At 49.3% G+C, this 20,786-nt stretch overlaps 9 protein-coding genes across 9 annotated transcripts; 4 read left to right on the top strand and 5 right to left on the bottom strand.

Annotated features, from left to right (window-relative positions):
• Positions 1-30: 30 nt before the first annotated feature.
• N7471_005952 (uncharacterized protein) lies at positions 31-826 on the top strand (the record flags this gene model as incomplete). The annotated part of the gene is made up of 2 exons (XM_057278671.1): positions 31-65; positions 124-826. The coding sequence occupies 2 exons, from the start codon at positions 31-33 to the stop codon at positions 824-826; spliced, it is 738 nt and encodes a 245-aa protein (XP_057138281.1).
• A 406-nt stretch (positions 827-1,232) lies between these two features.
• On the top strand, positions 1,233-2,622 carry N7471_005951 (WD40 repeat domain-containing protein; the record flags this gene model as incomplete). The annotated part of the gene is made up of 2 exons (XM_057278670.1): positions 1,233-1,483; positions 1,551-2,622. 2 exons carry the CDS (start codon positions 1,233-1,235, stop codon positions 2,620-2,622), a joined length of 1,323 nt encoding a protein of 440 aa, XP_057138280.1.
• A 68-nt stretch (positions 2,623-2,690) lies between these two features.
• On the bottom strand, positions 2,691-4,985 carry dbp7 (putative ATP-dependent RNA helicase; the record flags this gene model as incomplete). Its single annotated transcript, XM_057278669.1, has 1 exon — positions 2,691-4,985. One exon carries the CDS (start codon positions 4,983-4,985, stop codon positions 2,691-2,693), a length of 2,295 nt encoding a protein of 764 aa, XP_057138279.1.
• Positions 4,986-5,294: 309 nt separating this feature from the next.
• Positions 5,295-6,464, bottom strand: N7471_005949 (pantoate--beta-alanine ligase PAN6; the record flags this gene model as incomplete). Its single annotated transcript, XM_057278668.1, has 2 exons — positions 5,295-6,376; positions 6,428-6,464. The coding sequence occupies 2 exons, from the start codon at positions 6,462-6,464 to the stop codon at positions 5,295-5,297; spliced, it is 1,119 nt and encodes a 372-aa protein (XP_057138278.1).
• Positions 6,465-6,782: 318 nt separating this feature from the next.
• N7471_005948 (lysophospholipid acyltransferase family protein) lies at positions 6,783-9,504 on the top strand (the record flags this gene model as incomplete). Its single annotated transcript, XM_057278667.1, has 6 exons — positions 6,783-7,341; positions 7,402-7,620; positions 7,675-7,930; positions 7,993-8,980; positions 9,034-9,290; positions 9,345-9,504. 6 exons carry the CDS (start codon positions 6,783-6,785, stop codon positions 9,502-9,504), a joined length of 2,439 nt encoding a protein of 812 aa, XP_057138277.1.
• Positions 9,505-9,566: 62 nt separating this feature from the next.
• On the bottom strand, positions 9,567-10,330 carry N7471_005947 (uncharacterized protein; the record flags this gene model as incomplete). The annotated part of the gene is made up of 2 exons (XM_057278666.1): positions 9,567-9,901; positions 9,964-10,330. 2 exons carry the CDS (start codon positions 10,328-10,330, stop codon positions 9,567-9,569), a joined length of 702 nt encoding a protein of 233 aa, XP_057138276.1.
• Positions 10,331-10,922: 592 nt separating this feature from the next.
• On the bottom strand, positions 10,923-12,237 carry N7471_005946 (uncharacterized protein). The gene is made up of 4 exons (XM_057278665.1): positions 11,713-12,237; positions 11,495-11,659; positions 11,313-11,440; positions 10,923-11,257 (listed from the first exon to the last, which is right to left on the bottom strand). Exons 1-4 carry the CDS (start codon positions 11,901-11,903, stop codon positions 11,157-11,159), a joined length of 585 nt encoding a protein of 194 aa, XP_057138275.1. The 5' UTR covers positions 11,904-12,237; the 3' UTR covers positions 10,923-11,156.
• A 929-nt stretch (positions 12,238-13,166) lies between these two features.
• manF (putative endo-1,4-beta-mannosidase) lies at positions 13,167-14,481 on the top strand (the record flags this gene model as incomplete). Its single annotated transcript, XM_057278664.1, has 3 exons — positions 13,167-13,953; positions 14,008-14,136; positions 14,189-14,481. 3 exons carry the CDS (start codon positions 13,167-13,169, stop codon positions 14,479-14,481), a joined length of 1,209 nt encoding a protein of 402 aa, XP_057138274.1.
• A 1,022-nt stretch (positions 14,482-15,503) lies between these two features.
• On the bottom strand, positions 15,504-19,574 carry N7471_005944 (uncharacterized protein; the record flags this gene model as incomplete). The annotated part of the gene is made up of 2 exons (XM_057278663.1): positions 15,504-16,458; positions 16,666-19,574. The coding sequence occupies 2 exons, from the start codon at positions 19,572-19,574 to the stop codon at positions 15,504-15,506; spliced, it is 3,864 nt and encodes a 1,287-aa protein (XP_057138273.1).
• Between the last annotated feature and the right edge of the window lie 1,212 nt (positions 19,575-20,786).

Here is a 20,786-nt window from a genome sequence, read left to right as displayed (position 1 = left end):
ATCCGGCGGCGGATCCCTGGGCCTCACGAGATGCTTCAGCGCTTGCCCGCGAACAACATGAGCCGGTTATAACCCCCCCAACTGTCCAAAGTGAACCAGTCGGTCTGATACCAATTATCCAAGACGATCCGGTCAATCGGGTCCAGTTGTCAGTCAGAAGGCTGGGATCGAAGATTCAAGCAAGAAGGGCAGCAAGGTGGAGCCCCACCCTCGTCCATCAACCCCAGCGAGTGGTCCGCGTATCACACCCACTATCACCCCGGTCATAAACCCATCTGCTTTCCAACCAGTCGACTCGTTCCAGCGGGAAATATCAGAGGAACAGCCTTCTCCTCGAGCCATAATCACGCCAACTCCTCCATCAGCCGCTATACGAACTCCCATTAGGAAGTCGCAGTTCATTACAAGCTCTCCTAAGGAAGCCCTCCAAAGAGCTCGGAGACGTGCCTTCCATTATGATTACTATGATCTCCATTATCATCACATACGGAGCCAGGGACCCCACGCACATGAATACATTGCGGATGAAAAACAAGCTATTCAGGAAGAGGTAGACCGGCGCCAAATGACCAAAGAGGGGTACGGCATGCGGGCTTCCAGCCGAACGAGTGACAACATGAAGCGCACTGAAGCCAAGACGATGGCTGCGCAGATGTCGAACATGGAATTACTAAGTCATTTCGATTACATTCATCAAGGATCTGGTGCCTACAATAGTTACCAGCGAACTGCTATTCGAGATGAGCTGGACGAGCGCCCAGACGCGAGAGAAATGTGGATGGGAACTGATGGTACTCACGGTCGAGGACGACCTGAGGCTCAGTAGGGGATTCACAAAGCGAGCTGTACAACCTCATGTGCCTATGCCGGGATTGGAGCTGCAGTTGGTCACTAATTCGGTTAAGGGCCATTTCCTCCGAAGTCTGTAATGTATCCTAACAAAGAGGTTGAGATCGGATCTCGAGTGATACGTATCTTGTTAGTCGCCTCAGGCCACGATTTCATGACTCGTTGGCCAGCGAATTTTCTGCCTGTATTTTGATATTTGAACCTTTTTGCTTTATATTCTATCAGTGACAGCCATGCAAATCATAAAGATCTAAATAGACGCCAAAATACATCACGACCATAGATGAGGCTCAAGTGTGGCGGTGTAAACAGGCAGTTCGACTGGGCACCTCTGCCGAACAAGATCGAAGATATCAACAAGCAACGACCACAAGGTATTTGGGATGGACACCAAATCAGTTCAAGCTCAATCGCCAGCTAACCCAATATACATCCTTCGTGGACATGCTTCTCCAATTCATGCCCTGCACATCTACAGTCAGAATTTACGGCTTGTATCCGGCGACGCTAATGGCTGGATCGTTGTTTGGGACCTGGTCACTAAACGCCCTGTGACGGCATGGAAGGCCCACGAGGGAGCTATTTTGGAGGCGAGAGGCTTTAATGTTGGCTCAGGTGCGACTGAGATTTACACGTATGATGATTCATCAACCCCTACCTAGCCCTGGAGGTATCCGTCATCCTACTAACATCTGCAATAGACATGGCCGCGACCACAAACTATGTGTGTGGAAGCTTCGACCAGAGGATGAATCTTTCCTCGATAAGACGCTTCCAGTGGATGCGACCGAATCCGCACAGCCAGAAAGTAAAACCCAGCCGTGGTTACTCCATTCCTTGCCCGTGAATGCGCTCAATTTCTGTGCGTTCTCAATGGAATTTGTCAATTCGGACGGGCTTCCCGGATTTCCATCCCAATCTGGAAAACCAGAGAACACTCTCTTTGCGGTACCCAATGCTTTGGACTCTGGTGGAGTCGATATCTTCCACCTACCATCCGAGCGCAGGATCAGTACTATTCCTTCCGAACAGTCGAACAAAACTGGAATGCTGATGGCTGTAAATCTCTTCGCGTCACCTTCTGGGGAGCTCTACGTCGCCTCTGCATATGAAGATGGTCATGTGATGGTCTTCGTTCACCGTGGAGCTCTCAAATCGGCTAGCTTCGAGCGTGAGTATATAAGCAACAACCCTTTGAAATGGGACAAGCTTTATGCTGGCCGCCCTCACTCCCAGCCGGTCCTTTCATTAGATGTTGCCCCGTCCCGTGGATACTTCATCTCTTCTTCTGCGGATGCTCTTCTCGTCAAGCATCCTATCCCTAGCGTAGGGCCTGGGGGTTATATCCCTACCGCTGGCTACAAAGAGGAATCTCCTTTGAAGATTATCAACACAAAGCATTCGGGCCAACAGGGTCTGCGGATCCGATCGGATGAGAAGGTGTTTGCTACTGCTGGCTGGGACAGCAGAATCCGCGTGTACTCGGGCAAAACAATGAAAGAGCTGGCTGTGCTGAAGTGGCATAAGGATGGTTGTTATTCTATAGCGTTTGGGGATACTGAAAGCACGTCTTCGCTGATGTCTTCATTCCCTGAGTCTGCAAAACAAGAACCCCGAGATGCAGACCAGGGCGCGGCAGGACAGACGGCGGTCGACGGACGCGACTACTCTCTTGCAACAGTGCAGCAACAACGGAATCAAAAAGTACAACAAACTCATTGGCTAGCGGCTGGGTCTAAGGACGGGAAGATTTCATTATGGGATATCTACTGAGATAAATGCTAATGCTACAAAACAACCATGCGACCATGCTTTTTTGAAGGAATCCACAGAGCAAAAGATCAAGCCAAGTTGAACTCGTTGGCTCCGGACATATGCTCCCTCATCTTGGCTCTCATCTTGCGAGCAGCCTCGTCCGTAACATTTGTGGAAGACGGAGCATCATCAGCCTTTCTCTTATTGCCTGCAACACCGTTTCGCGCTGCCTTGAAGTCCTTCTTGGTGTCTTCTTGTCCAGGTCGCAGACCAGGAACGTTGATTTTACCCGGTCGATCACGCAGGGCGAAACTCTTCGCAAGATGGCCCAAGTGGAGTTCCTTAATGTTGAACATGCTCCGTTCAGCTGAGGTGTGGGTCGCGTAGGCTCGGACATGAGATTGGAACGCCCGTCGGGCCATTTCCAAATAGTCCGGGTTATCAAGTGCCCAACGCTCCACGTCCATCTGCCAATCGGTTGTCTTCTCCTCCCAGTTCTTCTTTTTGTTCTCGTTGCCGCCAAAGCCACGCTTGAGAATCTCGTTTGCATCGGTGCGGGTGAGCGCCTTGCCTCCATCGCGGTAGCCGCGCTTTAGGACTTCGACATAGTTCTCCTCGCAGCCAGGCTGGAGGAAGACGAGGGCACGGCCGTCTCGTCCTACACGAGCAGTACGACCAATACGATGAGTGTGGTCATCAGAGCTGAAGGCCGGGTCGTATTCGACAACCAAGTCCACGTTGGGCAAATCCAGACCACGCGAAGCCACATCAGTACAGATCATGACACAAGCTTCAGTACTGCGAGAGAAAGAGCCGAGGGTAGCGGTTCGAACAATCTGGGGAAGCGAGCCATGCAGTCGATGCAAGATGACCGGATTCGTCGGGGTCGAAAAGGCTCTACCGGGGGCAATGGTGCCATGGGGTGACAGTTTTTCCTTTTCTTCGTCTTTCTCGTCCTTTTCATCATTTTCGTCCTTTCCTTCTTCGTCGCTCTTCCTTTGTTGCTCGCGGTCTTGATTCCTTGAGAATAGCTCGAAATGGAAATCAACTACGTCGGCGCAAGACATGAAAACAATCGCCTTCATCACTGATCCCTTTCGCATGAACGTCCTCTTCAAGTAGGCTGTTAATGAGACCAGACGTAGCTTAGCTGGAACAATCGCGTACGATTGCTTGAGCTGGGCGGGGACGCGGAATGACTCTTCCTCGTCCTTATTTGACTTCTCATCATCATCCTCGGACGGGTCGGCCTTGATGTGTACTGCATCCTTCAAACTGATTTCTCCCAGCTTTTGGACATTCATCTTCAACGTAGCAGAACACAAAATTGTCGTTCTGCGTGTAGGCACACCGGGGACGCGACTCGGCCGTTGTCTAGCGTCAAGCTTCTTGACAATGCCTTGCAATTCCTCCTCGAAGCCCATGTCCATCAAGCGATCACCCTCGTCAAGAACGAGCCACCGCACATTGCTGACCTCCAGCGCTTCCGTATTATCGAGATGGTCTACCAATCGACCAGGTGTTGCGACAAGAATGTTTAATCCTTTTCTCAAGCGTGCCTTCTCTGACTTTTTCTTCTCTCCACCAATTACCGTTCCGCACACAAGCCAGTTCGCGCAGCGCAGGATGTTCTCCAACACGACGGAGATCTGCTTGCACAGTTCACGAGTGGGTGCCAAAATAATAGCGAACAATCCACTGTCTCGGTGAACTTGGGTATCGGTAGCTTCGTTCTTCGCTTTTGAGAGATCCATAATCCGCTGCACCAGCGGCAGAAGATAAGCCAGAGTCTTTCCGGAACCAGTTTCGGCCTGGATAAAAGCATCGCTTTCCTCCTTCAGCAATTGTGTAATTGAGCTTGTTTGAATAGCCGTCGGCGCCTTGAGTTCCAGCTTCGTGAGCAGATGCGCCGCGAGATTGGGAGACAGGCCCAGATTCGTGAAGGTATCCAGTCCGTCGATCAGCGGCGCATTGGTCGGTTTCGCATCTTCTGCCTCTCTCTCCTCTTTGGGTCCTTCGGGATTGCGCGCTTCGGGGTTGCTACTAAAGAGCGAGGAAACGAAATGGCGGGGGTCTCGCGGATGTTGCTGTTGTCGTCGATCACCACCAGAGCGCGGGGCGCTAGGACGATTGAACGAGTCTGTGTCTTCGGTTCTTTGTCTTTTCACGGGCCGTGTACCGAGTTGGATCTGGTTGGGGTTCTTGGATGCTGCATTGCGCGCAGCTGCATCTTCATCTCCGGGTTCTTTCTCGGATACTCGGTGGGCTGAGCGCTTCTTCGCGGTCAGTCGGTCTCGCCATGTTCCTCCCTTGAACTTCGCTTCAGGCTTGATGACACTGTCACCAATGCTAAAGTTCATAAGCATTCCATCGTCGGCCATTTTGAAAGATGGTAATCCCCGGTGAAAATAGAGGGGAGTTGTGAAAGTTTTTGTTGGACCGGCGATCCAAAAGCTTTCGAGACTTTTTTTCGGCGCCAAGACTTCCAGGCTTTTAGGCAAATTTTCTCCGCCCTAAGGATTTGCCCTACTTTGTTTACTTTGAACTGCAAAGGTAAATGGAGAGATATATTGGTATATTTGAATATTTTGATGTCTATTTTGCTTTTGAGAAATCTATGTAAGTGGCTTGCTTGCAAACCGTGCTATGCTAAACTGTCAGATGTTCATTACAGAGTGATTGATATAGTATCAAGCACGAGGGCCCAAAATGAGGTTGTCAATCAGTCGCACGGGGACCTTGCCATCGCCCAATCCACAGTCTTCACCTGGCTTGGACTCTTCCAGCGGTGCCATTTTGAATGCGGTACTCAAAACCGCACCCTTAGCCGGGTCGACGACTTCCAGCTCGTCAAGGGTGTCAGGATCAGCGAGAGAAATGTAGTCGACCTCGTAAAGTGCTCTCTCGGACGGCGAAAGGGATTGTTGTCCGGAAAGGACAGAATTTGTCACATTACGAGCAGCCCCAAGGATATCTGCCCGGCTGTTCTTACCGGCCAGATATACTCCTTCTGCGGCTTTGAGCGCCTTGTAGATGGTGAGCCCGATGGTTCGTCTCCGGTCGCCCAGGTAGACGTTCCGCGAGCTCAGCGCCAGGCCGTCATGTTCACGCGTAGTTTCAACTATTCGCACTTCGGTACCAACATGGAAATCCTGTACCATGCGCTTGATGACCACAGTTTGCTGCACATCCTTCTGGCCAAAGTAGACACGGTCGGGGGTTGTGATGTTGAAAAGCTTCATGCAGACTGTTGCCACGCCCCGGAAGAACACCGGACGAGAAGCGCCCTCCAGTTTAGTGGACAGCGGAGTAATTGTGACAAACGAGCCGTATCCATCAACCTCTGATGAAGGGGCCAGACCGGGGTACATGACCTTCGAAGTCGGTGCGAAAATGGCAGTGATGCGCCCGGCACTTGCACTTCTTTCTCCCAAGCGCTCGAGCTCCTCATTCAGCTTTTCCAATTTCTCAACATCAGTATCCCAGGTGCGGGGATAGCTGGACAGATCTTCCGTGACTCCGAACTGTGTGGGATTGACAAAGATACTGACGAAAATGTCTGTATTCTCGCGAGCAGCTTGTCGAATTAGGGAGAGATGACCCTCATGAAGTGCGCCCATGGTAGGAACGAAGCCTACACTCCGGTCCTTCTGCAACAATTGGCGCCGGAGTCCCCGGATTGAGGGAACATCGCGGAAGACTTGAAAGCTGGATGGTTGGCGAATAGATTGCGAAGCCGCGGTCGCGTCGGCAAATAGGGATGAAGCCGTCGCTGGGATAAAGTGAGCTTATTTGGAGCTAGATTTCCACGAAAGAGACATACTCGAAAACGACTTCGCTCCATTGACCAAGCGAGACATCTTGTGTGAGGATAATGAATAAGTTCAATTCAAGATGCAGAAGTCAACACCTGAGCGTGGGATGAGACCTGCGGGTACAGCTCAGGCCACACGTGACCTGCCTCGGCTGGTTTCTGGGGAAATCCGAAAAACATCCGGGGGGATCAGCGGGCTAGTTGCCGCTTGAGAGCTTGGGGGGTTCCAAGCTATGATTCGGTGCACGTCTCCTCTTTTGAGCTTCTCATTTGATCCTCTTCTTCCTCTTTTCTTCCATGGACCTAACCACGTTCTCGTGAGCTGACCTAAAGTATAACCGTTTTCGCCCTGTCTCCTTATATCATGCGGTCTCCTAAGTCGGCTATTGCCGATGACCACTCGGCCCCAGATCTGGAAATTATCAACTCTCAGTTGACAATCCATCCATCAGGCTTCACTGGAGGCCCAGAAACCCAAGATGAACAAAGCACCGAACGCAACCTTGTTCGCCATATGGCGCGATTTCGCGAGAACCCCTTCGACTTTCTCCGGGAAGTGAGCTTGTACATGTCGGGTACGGGCTGGCGGGCATATGACGAACCTATCGGTCAACCGATCTTCTATTCTGGCTTCTCCGAAAGGATGAAGACCTCCATATTGGGCAGCCTGCTCCTGCAAAACAAGATCACTGAATTGGCCAATGGTCGGCTCGTGGTCGAAGAGAAGGAAGGATTGCTGGTAATCAATGAAGGTATAACACTGGACGACAAACGGGCCCGTCGCCGGACTGAGATTGAAGATTCTCTTCGAGAAGTTGTGGATACAATGATGGAAAACATGATTTGCAAGATGGAAAGTAAAACGTTTATTCGGAGTGCTTATTATATGTGCACACAGCTCTTGACTCGTGCTTACAATCAAGGTAAATTTTCTTTGTTATACTTCTCCTATCACAAGTCAGTGCTAAACGAGATTCACTTAGGCATCCATGTATCCAGCGAAGAAGTCTTACGTCTAAGATCTGTAGCCGAAACTGCTTCCAAGAAGAAGCAGTCGATTGTTTTCCTGCCTTGTCACAAGTCCCATGTGGATTACGTCTCCCTGCAACTTATCTGTTACCGTCTCGGAATTTCTCTACCGGTCGTCGTCGCGGGTGACAATCTGAATATCCCGTTGCTGGGCGCTTTCTTACAACACGCAGGTCGGTTGCAAGATAATTTCCTACGAGCTTTTAGCTATTGCTAACCTTATATAGGTGCTATGTGGATTCGACGCAGCTTTGGAAATGATCCCTTGTACCATACTGTCGTACAAGCTTATATTGATACCCTCCTTCAACAAGGCTTCAACTTCCAATGCTTCATTGAAGGTGGTCGGTCCAGGACTGGAAAACTGCTTTCACCCAAGTTTGGAATCCTGAGTTTCATCATGGACAGTATATTATCAGGTCGGGTTGAAGATCTCATCATCTGTCCCGTCAGCACTCAATACGACAAGGTCATTGAGACTGAGTATGACACCCTGCCGGCACTCTAGCTCATTTGATGAACATTGACATTGACCCTCTCTCTAGGTCATACATCAGCGAGCTTCTTGGCCAACCGAAGGCAAAGGAGAACTTGGCTGATCTCATTTCTTCGTCCTCGGTTTTGTCCCTGAAACTAGGCCGAGTTGATGTTCGTTTCCACGAGCCATGGAGTCTCCGAGACTTCATTGGCCAGCAGCTTACGCGACTAGATCGCCCCAGCACCGACATCAATAACAAACTTAGCTATACTGATCGGGGCCGCATTTTAAGAACATTCGGGTATCGGGTTCTGTCCGATATCAACGACGTGTCTGTGATGATGCCAACCGCCCTTGTGGGAACCGTGCTCTTGACCTTACGTGGTCGGGGAGTCGGAAAGGCCGAATTAGTACGCCGGTTGGACTGGCTCTGCGAGCGGGTGCGAGCCAAGGGTGGCCGGGTCGCACACTTCTATGGCTCTCCAACGGAGACGGTGGTTGACCGTGCGTTAGAAGTCCTAGGACCTAAACTCGTTGGTGTGATTTCAGGTCTAGTCGAGCCAACATACTATGCAGTGGATCGTTTCCAACTTTCCTTTTACCGGAACATGCTCATCCACCTTTTCATCACTGAAGCGCTGGTTTCTGTGGCTATGTACACAAAGATCAAGCAAGGTGGCGGGCCCGCTAATCAAAGAATCACCTACGATGATTTGAAGAAACAAGTCTCATTCCTGTCGCAGCTTTTCCGCGGTGAATTTATTTTCCCGCCTGAGGGGTTGGCTCACAATTTCGATAAAACTTTGCGTGGGTTGGAAAAGGACGATGTGATCAAAATCACCCGTGATGAGTCCAGGGCACCACTCTACGTTGAATTGAGCGAGTCTGAGCGACTGTGTGGTCGCGAGAACTATGACTTCTACTGCTTCTTAATTTGGCCTTTCATCGAGGCCTCTTGGCTTGGCTCAGTGTCCCTTCTTGGATTGACGCCACCCCTCGATGGTCCGAAGGAAGTTTGGATTGACTCGAAGAAAGCACAAGATAGTGCTCAGGTTGTAAGTTTTTCCCCGTGCTGTACTGACTATTTCATTAATATTCACATTCGCAGCTCGGTAAAACATTATACCACCAAGGTGACCTCTCTTACTTCGAGGCAGTCAACAAGGAGACCCTCAAGAACTCTTACCAACGATTTGAAGAAGAGGGTATTATTTTGGTTGCGAAGAACAAAGAATCGCGTGCCGGTCCGTCTCTCAGGCTGGCTCCTGAATGGGTACCTCGGCGTGACGAGGGTACTGGGAAGGTTCTGGACGGCGGTCGACTGTGGGACTTTGTTGAATTGATTGCAGAGTCCCGTCGCGAGGGGTGAGTCCATTTTATTCACACTATCTCTACCAATATATGACTAACGTATCACAGCAAAAACCGTCGGGACGGCGCAACTGTTTCCTCGCGCGTTCTTGGCATGTCTGATCTCGTTGGGCGGAAGCTGTTCCAGAATGCCGCAGCTCCGGTGCCTGCCGATGTATCGTCACGGCAAATGCGCCGGAATGCAATTGGAACTGAGGCAAAGCTTTAGTCATTCTATTTTGATACCCATGTACGTACATTGTACGAGGCTGCTTCTACATCCACCTCATCTTATATAGCGTCAGGTCCATAGTTTAATGCACATATTTTTGCAAACATATCCTTGTCACCAGGATGGGCCGCCGCTTTGTAAGCCGCTTTAGCAGTCTTCTCAATACTATCAAACTTGTTCTTGGGAGCTTTGCACTTCCAATCATGCTCATATGGGTCTCCATATGGGTACTTATCGCAGAGCCGATACGGGAGGCTGTCTAGCACCTTCTTGTCGACTTCCTCGGCACCCTCTGGCGTAACCGGAGTGCAAGTCATGAACAATCGCGTTCCAGTAGCGGACTCGCCAAAATTGTATCGGAGATACCTTTCCTCAGCCGCCGCGTTTTTGTCAACTGCACAGGTGCCGCGCTCTTCGTATCGTATTTCACAGACTAGCTCATATCCTTCCTGTTACAGATGCGCTTGGAAATTTTGACAGGAGTGCCGCAGTACCTGAGCGCATCCCCACAAATAGTACTTGCCGGAGCATTGTTACATTGACCAGTGTAGAATGCACACTCTTCGGAAGCACACTCTTTCTTCTCTTCGTCATTGTACTTTCTTTCGCAGTATGTGCCCACTGGGTCACCGGGGGCTTTGTGGTGCTTTAATTCGTAGCCTGAGGGGCACAGGGCGCTGCCGGTGGTGTACCAGGTCACACAGTCCTGTTGGGATCTGCATCTGAGCCTAGTCTCTCTCTTGGAGAGATATTTCGATGGCGCGGCACTGGCGCTAGCGAAGAAAGCGCTCACGGCCACAGAGAGGAATAGCCAATAGCCCATGGTTTGTGGGAATTTGGTAAAAGGTGAAGGGATTGTAGTTGGTTAGTATAGTGTCAAGGATTGATTGAGCTGCTTAGGAGATGTTGAAGCAAGTTGATGAGAAATAGGAATAGCATGAGATGAACACGGGAAGAAGACAGTTAAAAACTTATTTAGTTTTATATTTCCTCCTGGATTCTCATCTAGCGCTCTTCATTTTCACTATGAGCCAACATATTTCACCCTGTAGCTACTTTTGTTTTTGTTCATACATTTACAAAGTAGGTACGGAGTACGTAGGGCTTTAATATTATATAGACATGAATATGCATCAATATAACCATTCATGTGGAACCGACATGCTATACAAGTGGATTATCAGATCAAATAGTTCGAGATTTATGAGTTCAGCTCCGCTAAGATCCGATGTTTCTACACTTCACAACAAAACTTGATGTCGGGAGGGAAACCCCTTCAATCCACAACACACGGAGAATTTGTGGCAGTGTCAAAGGTGTTGCTCATGTCACAATGTGTTAACTTGAGAATACCAGACAGTGAGATATGAGAGCGCATAAAGACGAATTATTATATGTTAGATAGCTGAAAAAGATCACGCACAATATTTAATGACTAGGAAACACTTAAAGTAAACCATTCTCGGCACTAAATCCACCGTCACTTAGCGTTGTGGTGTTGTTCAATCGCTATAAAATAACTAGGTAATAACCATATCACTTAGAACTTTTGGATGGGCCAACGCAGCCAGCTTCAGGCCCATATCATGAACGAAGGCTGTAGATCCAATCGAAAAGTGTCCATTGGGGGCTATAAAGCCACCTTTTGGCTAGATGGCAACAACGTCAACCCAGAAGCGAGTATCGTCATACTTGTAGTCGTTGTTGCTGTCGACCTGCTGCTGAATCCACTCGACAGCCGATTTGTAGTCTGGGAAGGTGTTAACGTCGCAATCACAATTATAGCCATATATTTGAAGGCTTACTGAGAATGTCCTGGGTATAAGGATTCTGAAGGCCGCTAGCACCGTTGCGGTGGCCAGCAAACCACTTGTCATACCCGTAGTAGTTTTGGCAGTCCCATCGGGAGGCAACGTCCGCATACACATTAGAGCTTTCGGAAAGTAAGTTATCATTCGAGACATCATAATATCTAGGGTTTCCTTACTTGAGCAAGGCTCCATCGTTCCACTGCGACTCGGACTTGCCAACAAAGCCGTAGCGCGAGGCACAGACGCGGAGTTGGCCCCAGTTCTGCTTAAACAGACCGAAATTCGCTGCGTCGTAGGTCTTGGCGTCGCCATAGGGATAGTGGGAAGTTTCCATATCCGAACTGTGATTCACTGTCAGCATTATACAGCGATATGTCATAGTTGGAATGCTTACATCTCGAGCATGGCAATGGCAATATCGAGATTGTTGCCGCCAGCATTGAGAATTGCCTTCTTGTGCGCTCCGAGGCCAGAGACGGTGTAGTGGCCACGATTGTCCCGCTTTTCGAGCACATCTTCGGACACTGGAGTGGCCAGCGCCATAGCTGCGAAGAGTGCAGCAACACATGAAAGGGAGAATCTCATCTTGAACTAGGAGATGAAAACGTGGATGAGAGAAGTATAGAATGTGAGTTGGAATTCTTAGGGCTTGTCGCTTGAATGAAATTCCCGAGAATGAGGCTAGGTCGGGAGGCTTTATACTCGCGAAGCTCGATATATTTAGGGGAGCCTGGGCGTATTTCTAAGCTCTGAAAGTGAGATTAGTTTTATTGTCCAATCTCCGCGTCTTTCATGCTCGTCTCTTCGACACTGAGGCGTTTCTTCGGCGTTAAGGGGTTTCTTCGGCATCAATGCCACCAAATGTGGCCTTGATTATTCAGGAATCAGACCATTTTCATCCTTATCCGTGACCGAATCGATATTTCTAGAGTGTGGCTTTCTTAACTAGTCCTGTGATTACTGAGTCTATAAAATGAGTCTCTATTTGAGACGGTGCCCTGCATCCGACCTGATCCGATAATTTGCAGATGGAATATTTTGTCTGATGCTAGAACTGAATTGGAAACAGCCTGTGGGGTCTGGTAAGGAGTTGGGTGTTTGACTTGGACGATGTCTCAAACCCTATATCCAAGGTAATCACCGGGATCCAACCTTGGAAACTCCGACAATCTTAACAGGATCAACAAGATTGTTCTCTACTGTGGTATGAAAAATATTCCCCGGAATATGATTGATATCTTCAGAAACATGCACCCCGGATTCCACAACGGATCCTCGCCGTGCGGAGTGTCCGTATTTGCGCCTTTTCATGCATTGACAGGGGGTTTAAATGTGTATTCCTCTTCGAGAATCTTTTTTAGCTTTGGATCCATTTCGATGTACGGGCCGATAGACGGAAATTACCCGAATCGGCACGGGATGGTGCTAAGTTCCGCCTTGATAGACCCGAGTAGGGTTAAACTCCACCTGATCGCTGGAAATAATCTCCTTTAAGGACCAACACTAGCATGTGTTCCCGGGCTGTCCAGGCAGGGTACGGAGTAGTATCAGTCAGTTCATCTGCAATGGGGCCGAATTATGCAGGTGGACGTCAACGGATGAGGTGAAAACTCAATATTCCTGGGGAAACTGTCGATCTATTGACATATGCCACTAGATACTCCGTATTCTTTTCGCCAATTGTCACAAGCTGCGATGATTGTTGTTCGAAAAGTCTTGACTAGAGTTTCAAGGGGGTCTTGTGTGTCGGGAGGACATATAAAGTAGCTCGCAATGCCTTCAATTCCAATCGCATCCAAATCAACAACATTCCTTACAATTTTCCTAGTTTATCGTTCATAACACAAGATGCGTTCCTTCTCGTCCGTTGTGCTTCTGTCTGCGATAGGAGCACAAGTTGCGAGTAGCTCGGCGCCGGCGTCGAGTTTCTCGACTGCCGTTTCCTCGACCAGACAGCCTTCATCAACAGTGTCGGTGATTTCGTCCACCCCCGTGGGCACTTCTCAGCCCACTGCCCGCAGCTCTTTTGCCAAGGCGGATGGACTCAAGTTCAACATTGACGGCAAGACCAAGTACTTCGCTGGCACGAACTCGTACTGGCTGCCATTCCAAACCAACAATGCGGATGTTGACTCCGTCTTCAAAAATCTACAACAGTCTGGTCTCAAGATTCTCCGAGTTTGGGGTTTCAATGATGTTAACGCCGTCCCGGCGTCTGGCACTGTCTACTTCCAGCTCCACGACAAGGCAACTGGTACTACCACCATCAACACTGGTGCTGATGGACTGAAGCGTCTTGACTACGTTGTCTCCGCTGCTGAGAAATACGGCATCAAGCTTATCATTCCCTTTGTGAATTCTTGGGATGATTATGGTGGTATGAATGCCTACGTTACTGCCTATGGAGGCAGTAAGACAGGATGGTACACCGATGCGAAGATCCAGGGCGTGTACCAGGCGTACATCAAGGCTGTTGTCTCTCGCTACAAGACTTCCTCTGCCATCTTTGCGTGGGAGTTGGCTAATGAGCCTCGCTGCTCGGGCTGCGAAACCGACATCATCTCCAACTGGGTGGCCAAGACTTCTGCCTACATCAAGTCCCTCGATTCTAACCATATGGTTACCACCGGTGAAGGTTTGTGTCCTCGAAATGAGCAAAACTGTTGATATATTCTGACAATTGATATAGAGGGCATGGGCCTAACTGTCGGATCCGATGGCTCTTACCCTTACACCAACACCGAAGGCAACGACTTCGCCAAGAACCTTGCGGCCCCTGATATTGACTTCGGAGTGTACCACCTCTACGTGGCCGACTGTAAGAATATTATCTGACCATCCCAAACACGCAGCACACTAACCCATCATAGGGGGCATCAAAGATAATGCTTGGGGCAATGAATGGATCGAGGCCCACGCCAAGATCTGCGACGCTGCTGGGAAGCCTTGCATGTTCGAGGAATACGGTATCAAGAATGACCACTGCTCGGACTCGCTGAAGTGGCAAAAGACCGCCCTGACTACCACCGGCAACGCTGCTGATCTCTTCTGGCAATATGGCGAGCAGCTGTCCTCCGGTGCCTCTCCAGATGACAACTACACCATCTACTATGGCACTGACGACTGGAAGTGCGCTGTCACTGACCATGTAAGTCAGATTTAAGAGTGGTGATGTCTGAATACTGTGCTGGGGAATCGATATATGCGGTTATTCCTTCGTACTCTTCAATATCTGCGTTTGTTCATTGCTCAGGTAGCTCCATTCAACTCATTTAGGGAACTCATGCCGCTGGCGATGCATTGCTCACCTTTGAGATATAGCTTACCGAATCAAATACATGAATGTATCAAAAATAGGTAAACAACAAATTTTGATAGGGTTAGAGATATAACCTTGAAAGGCTGGTGTTACCGATTAGAAGTGTTACCCGTAAGTCATAGTAAGGCCTATATAGAAGTCCAAAAATGTAGATTCCCTTAATGTAATTTCTACTATAGGAAATCTAATGGGGTTCTTTCCTTTTCCCGAAAATTTTGTGTAAGATTGTTGTCAATCTTTTCCCGTCTAGCTAACAAATTGAGAAGGGGGAGGCACTATCTATGAAAACAGACATCTAAAAAGACTACCTCAGAAGACTACCTCAGAAGACTACTAGAAAATGCTTGACAAGGCCGCATAAGCGGCCGACTATTCTTGCTATGAAGGCAAAAGGGTCAAGACACTGAAATGGAAATCCTTGTCATCGTAGTGGCATCGTTCCTCTCTGATTTGAAAAACACAGAATAATAAATGCTAGGGTTATATAACGTTCTAGAGGGTTCTGTCTCTACCTATTTGTTCCGCTTATTAGTTATTATGGTTGAAGTTATATTTGAGTGACCGTTTAGATATGATTTGACATACGATGTGCTATATATATTGGAGTGGTGCAGGTACAAAGTGATTTCTCTAACTCGCTAACATTGTTGCTGTTTACATACAATCTTCAAACAAAGCTATAAATACTCAAATATAAACACAACATAAGAATCGAATCCAAATCCGCTGAAACGTTTCCAAAAAAATCTCAAAACAGATGTGCCGTAAACAAAAGATGACAAGACAAAGGAAAAAAACAAAGAAAAAAACAAAGGAAAAATGGCTCAGACGCTATAGAAACAATATATCGAAGTCACAAACCAAAATCACATCCTCATAAACTGACCCTTCGCACCCGGACTCGTAGGCGCTGACCGAACAGTCATAACCTTCGGAGAGGAAACATCAATCGGCGTCAACTTTTCAATAGCCTTGACAGCCAAAGGCGTCTTAGGAGGCGAATCCGTGACCAGAGAATCATTAGACTTCTTCGCAAACTCCTGAAGCCGACCCATAATGACTGGCGAATCAGAGTACAGCACAACACCCTGCGAGTAAGTACATCCGGTAGCTTTCTCTTCATCGCTAGCAAAGTCCTCGTGAGCAGCCTCACGCGTAATACGCGGGAAGGTGCGTAGCACGACATGGCGCGTGGGCTCGTTCGACGGGGTGTGTTTCTGATCCTTGTTGGCAGCGTACTCCAGCCAGCCCTCGTTGGAGATATTTTCTGCGTCCGGGGCGGGGAAATTGGCGAGGACGAGCTCGCGCTCGACGCGTGCGTGTCTCCATGTCTCGGCCGCGAGCTTGACGATCTTTCGGACGCCGATTAGGAGGGAGTCGAGGTGCTTGGGGTCGGCGAAGTGCTTGATGTGGTCGATGATTTCGTCGACGATGACGGCTGCTGCTACGTTGATTGATTGTTTTGCGTCGGAGGTCGTGTAGGCTGCTTTTAGGGTTTGTTGGCGCCAGAATGCCTCGCGGCGGACGGACTTGCGTCGGATGTCCATGGATAGCATCTGGAAGAATGTGTCGGCTTTGTCGTATCGCCGGCCCAGGGTGAAGAGGAAGGGTTGGAAGACGCGGAAGGTTAGGGTTTTTGAGATGATGTGCTGGATATAGGCACATCGGAGTTCGCGGGAGGCTGGGGTGTTGTCAAGGAAAGGTGGAAGTTCGGATGGAATCTTGGAAAGGATGTCTTTGGGGGGATCGATGGGGAGATATCCGAAGTGCTCTTTGGATAGATTGTGGATGAGCTGCGAGAGCTCTGTGAAGCAGTCCAAGCTAAAGATGAAAGAGTTTATTAGATCGTGTCCATTTATCATTATCAACATGAGTCTATAAGAGAATGTATGTCCGCTGTGCGCTGATGCAATTCAACAAAGGAAATATCGAAAATGAATGACTTGTCTTCAGGGGAAAGACGAAATGCAAAAAAAGGAAAGGAAGAAAAGAAAATGCAAATCCACAGGGCTTCAAAGGCTCACTTACAAGAATTGATCGCCCTTGGTGTTTCTGAGGTCAGTCGCCTCTCCCAGGCTGGACAGTGTCTTTCTCAGCCTGTCGCAATCCGAACCCAAGTTATCGATGGTCATTCGCATCCCATCCACTGCACGCTGAAGGTGCTGCTCCTTGACAATATTGTCTCCTTCCAACCTTTCCTTCTCTCGCTCAGCACTGGAAAGTTCGCTGTTTTTCTCGGAGAGTTGATGCTCCATGGCAGCGCGCTCCGCGGTCCAGAGCTGCTCCTTCTCATTGAAGTGAGCTTCCAGAGCCGCGATCTTCTCGTCCAATTCTTTGGCAGCAGTAGCGACTTGTTCGTCGTGGGATTGTCGCAGGGAGTCCAATTCACCGGCATGGCCTTGTCGAAGTTCTTCCAATTCCCGGGCGTTCTTCTGGTGGGTTTCTTCCAGCTCTGCCAGCTTGGCTGCTAGTTCCTCACGTGTCGATGTGAGTTCGGTGAGTCGGGTTTGCAACTCGGTCTCCTTGGATTCCAAAGCAGCGATCTGGGATGTCACTTCTGTCTTGGTGGCCTCCAGCTCGGTGCGCTGGATTTCGAAGGATTCCTGCAATTGGGCCTTCTCTTTCTCCCATTCGCCTTGACTAGCTTCGTGTGCACTGCGAAGTTCACGCTCACGAGTCTCCAGATTCTCGGCTGCCGTTTTCTCGTCCTCGGCCTTGATCTCCTCGAACAATTCAGTGAGCTCCTCTTTCTGTGCCACAAGAGCCTTGTCCTGTTCCTCCTTATGAGTCTCCAGCGCTTTCTCGTGGGCTTCATTTGACTCCTTGATGCTTTCATTGAGTTGGCTGATTTGTCCCTCGAGTTGACCCTTGGTTTCAGAAAGCTCCTCGTTGGACTTCTGGTGGACAGCTAAGCCATCTTCAAGGTCCTTCTGCTTCTCTTGCAGATCTCCGAGTTCGAGACGCAGCTCACTGATGGTATGTTTCAACTTGGCGTCTTCTTCGGCACTTTCATTGGCAGTCTTCTTCATTTGAGCTTGCAGGGCTTCAATGTAGTAGTCTTTGTGCATCAGAGCTTGGTCGTGCTGGCTTCCAATGTGCTTCATCTCAGCCTCCCGGTTCGAGAGCTTGCTGTGGGTGTTGCGGAACCCATGAAGAAGACGGTTGATGTCTGGAATGGCCGACTGGATGCGTTGAAGAAGCTCAATGTGCTCACTGTCGTTTTCTGGGGGAGACCCATTCTCAAGGGGATGGCCATTGCCCATGGACAGATTTTGAAGGGCCTGATATGATGCTGAATATGATGGGTCTGGGATGCTGTAGCTCCGGTTCATATAATGGGCCTCAGATTGGTGATGAGGAGAATAATGCCCATAAGGAGGTATCATTCCGGCAGAGCTCATGACGGGAGATTGCAGAGCATACGGTCCACTCTGGGCCATGGAAGGCGCTTCTGAAGGAGCCATCGGAGCAGATGGTGGGTTCTGAGGTGGAGGAGTTGCAGTTGGTGACATAGTTGGAGACATTTGAGGGTAATGGGAACGTGCAAGTGGGCTGCTAACTTTGGGCACCGGCGAGGCAGTGTGAGCTACTGGTGAGGCGTAAGGGGCCGGTGAACCAGCGTAGGGTCCCGGTAAGCTGTAAGGCACCGGAGAGCCAGCGTAAGGTGTGGATGAGGTGTAAGGCGCCGGGGAACCAGCGTACGGCACTGGAGCGTAGAGTGCAGGTGAAGCGTAGGGTACCGGAGAAGCGTAGGCGTTTGGCGAAGTGTACGGCACCGGGGAGGCAGCGTAAGGCACTGGCGAAGCGTAGGGGTTTGGCGAAGCGTAGGGGTTTGGCGAAGCGTAAGGGTTTGGCGAAGCGTAAGGGTTTGGCGAAGCGTAGGGGTTTGGTGACCCGTACGGTGCTGGCGCAGAGTAGGGGACGGGTGAAGCGTAAGGGGAATACGCTGATGGTCCAGGATAATAAAGTTGGTTATCCTGGGAAGGACTTGACATATACCGTGCTTCAGTCAAGGATGGTGAAGGCAATGGGACACAGGCGGCCACAGGGGAGAATGGGTCTGCCGGTGGTGATGAGACTACAGTCGTCTCTTCAGAGGGCTCGAGTTGTGTTGGTTGATCTTGCTTGGTATGGTCTTCCAAGGGCTCCTTTGCTTCGGGGTCCTCGATGGGAGGCTGGAACAAACTTGCTTCTTCCACGGGCAGCTCTTTGGTTTCGGTTTCCTCGATGGGAGGCTGAGTCGAGATTGCTTCTTCCACGGGCGGCTCTTTGATCTCAGTGTCGTCAACAGGAGGCTGGGTTGATCTTGGCTCGTCCAAGGGTAGTGCTTCGTCAACAGGCTTGTTGACTATAGGTGATGATTGATCCACGACAGGGTCGGAGATCTCTTGGGGTGCAGTTTCCTCGTCGAACACCTCGTATGCTGACACGGGGTTTTCGAGTACAGGCGATTGTGAGTCCACGACAGGGTCGGCGACGGGGACGTCTTGGGGTGCAGTGTTGTCGCCAAGTACCTCGTATGCTGATACAGGATTGTTAGATACAAGTGGTTCTTGATCTGCGACAGGGCTGGCGCTGTCTTGAGGTGTGGTCTCGTCGTCGAATACCTCGTATGCTGACACAGGATTGTCAGGTACAGGTGGTGCTTGCTCTGCGACAGGGTTGGCGGTGTCTTGAGGTTTAGTCTCGTCGTCGAATACCTCGTATGCTGATACAGGAAGTGGCGTCTTTACTTCGACGTCTGTATTGTCAACAGCAGGCTCTTGCTCTTTTACTTGCTCTGGTTCCTGCGCCGTAAGTTCCGGGCTGCCAGGAGCAGGAGTAGTTGTAGTTGTTTGTGTCTCTGTGACCTCTGGGCTCTTCCCCTTCTTAACCTTCTTGGTGGCTGCCTTGCCATTCTTGTCTTTGGCCTTAGCCTTCTTGCTGCCCGCGGCCATTGCGGTAGAGTGATGCGTGCCCAAGACTTCTTGCCTCTGAGAGACGTGTTACCAATAGGATCAAAGTACTAAATAAAGCATGAGTGATAGTTCCGATCATATGGGATGACTGCACTGTACATTTGCAACACCCCTGTGGCGATGCCTCAAGATATAGCCCAAAAATTGACTATAGTTGGGAGGTATTAAGACTTTGGAATATTTAGAAGCGTAAGCCAAGAGACTTCGGTTGATCGGGCAGAGACCTGAAACCCTCTCTTTGACTGGCGCGGATGAAGATCCAAAGCAAAGTAGATATTTTGGGGTGTAAGACCAATTGACAATCTAAGAAAATAAAAAAAGGAAAGAAAAAGCTGAACCCGACAGAAATCCAAAAAATATCTCGCAAAAATTAGCATCCCAACGTTGTCTGGCACAATAGCGGACCGACCCTTAGCGTGTTGATACCCATATCCCCCCAATGTGCGAGAGGGCCATCAATTACGCGCGAGTACCGGGATTACTGAGGGCACAAAGAAGATCCGAATCCACCCATATTCCATTCTGAACCGAAGCGAGACCAGTTGGGAGACGCCATGACATTGGGCATCAAACTGTGGGTTCGGGCTATTCGAGGCATTAGTGGGGAAATAGACACCGACAAGCTGACATGTTCAATTGAGTGACACTAATATGTGTGGGAACTAAAAACGAGGCGATATATCAAAAGGACGTATCTCGCCCAAATTAGTGTGGTTAGCCCTGACAAATAGTGAGGCTGTCATCGGACAACACATATTACTAGATGAGGTTTCGAACATAGCAGCATCTCAGCATCTCAGCATATTGGACATAATATGATTGTCTACTTCGTATACCAAGTAGATCGGGCTGCAGTTTAATTTTGGATTTTTATTTTTATCTGTACAGTATACATCCATGGATTGTGCAGAGTAGTACGGAGTACTGTATTAATTATAGGAGTCTTGCCGTGTGGTGCTACTAAATATGCATGGGTGCACCCTCCACTCTCCGAGGTCAAGATATAGAGAAGGAAAATACCCAAATCTATTCCAGTTCAAATATGAATAGTATCAAAAGAATTCCATCTAATAATGTAATACTCTAACTAATACAGTACTAGTAATAAATCGAGATGTTGTCCAACACTCCCAATGTCTACCAAAATAGAGAATGGCCCTAAACCCAATACAGACATCACGTGTTGTCGAC

The sequence above is a fragment of the Penicillium samsonianum genome (genome assembly GCF_028829775.1).
Source record: "Penicillium samsonianum strain IBT 33392 chromosome Unknown utg000003l_segment0_segment0, whole genome shotgun sequence".
NCBI classification, from domain to species: domain Eukaryota; kingdom Fungi; phylum Ascomycota; class Eurotiomycetes; order Eurotiales; family Aspergillaceae; genus Penicillium; species Penicillium samsonianum.
Note: the sequence above shows the minus strand (reverse complement) of the source record. Positions and strands in the feature narration are given on the sequence as shown.

What these genes read in the sequence shown, in the direction of transcription:
- N7471_005946 (XM_057278665.1), bottom strand. Translation starts at nt 11,903, where the DNA reads ATGAGATTCTCCCTTTCATGTGTTGCTGCACTCTTCGCAGCTATGGCG. An exon ending in GCCATTGCCATGCTCGAGAT is followed by an intron (nt 11,660 to 11,712) that starts GTAAGCATTCCA and finishes AGTGAATCACAG; the next exon opens with TTCGGATATGGAAACTTCCC. An exon ending in AACGATGGAGCCTTGCTCAA is followed by an intron (nt 11,441 to 11,494) that starts GTAAGGAAACCC and finishes ACTTTCCGAAAG; the next exon opens with CTCTAATGTGTATGCGGACG.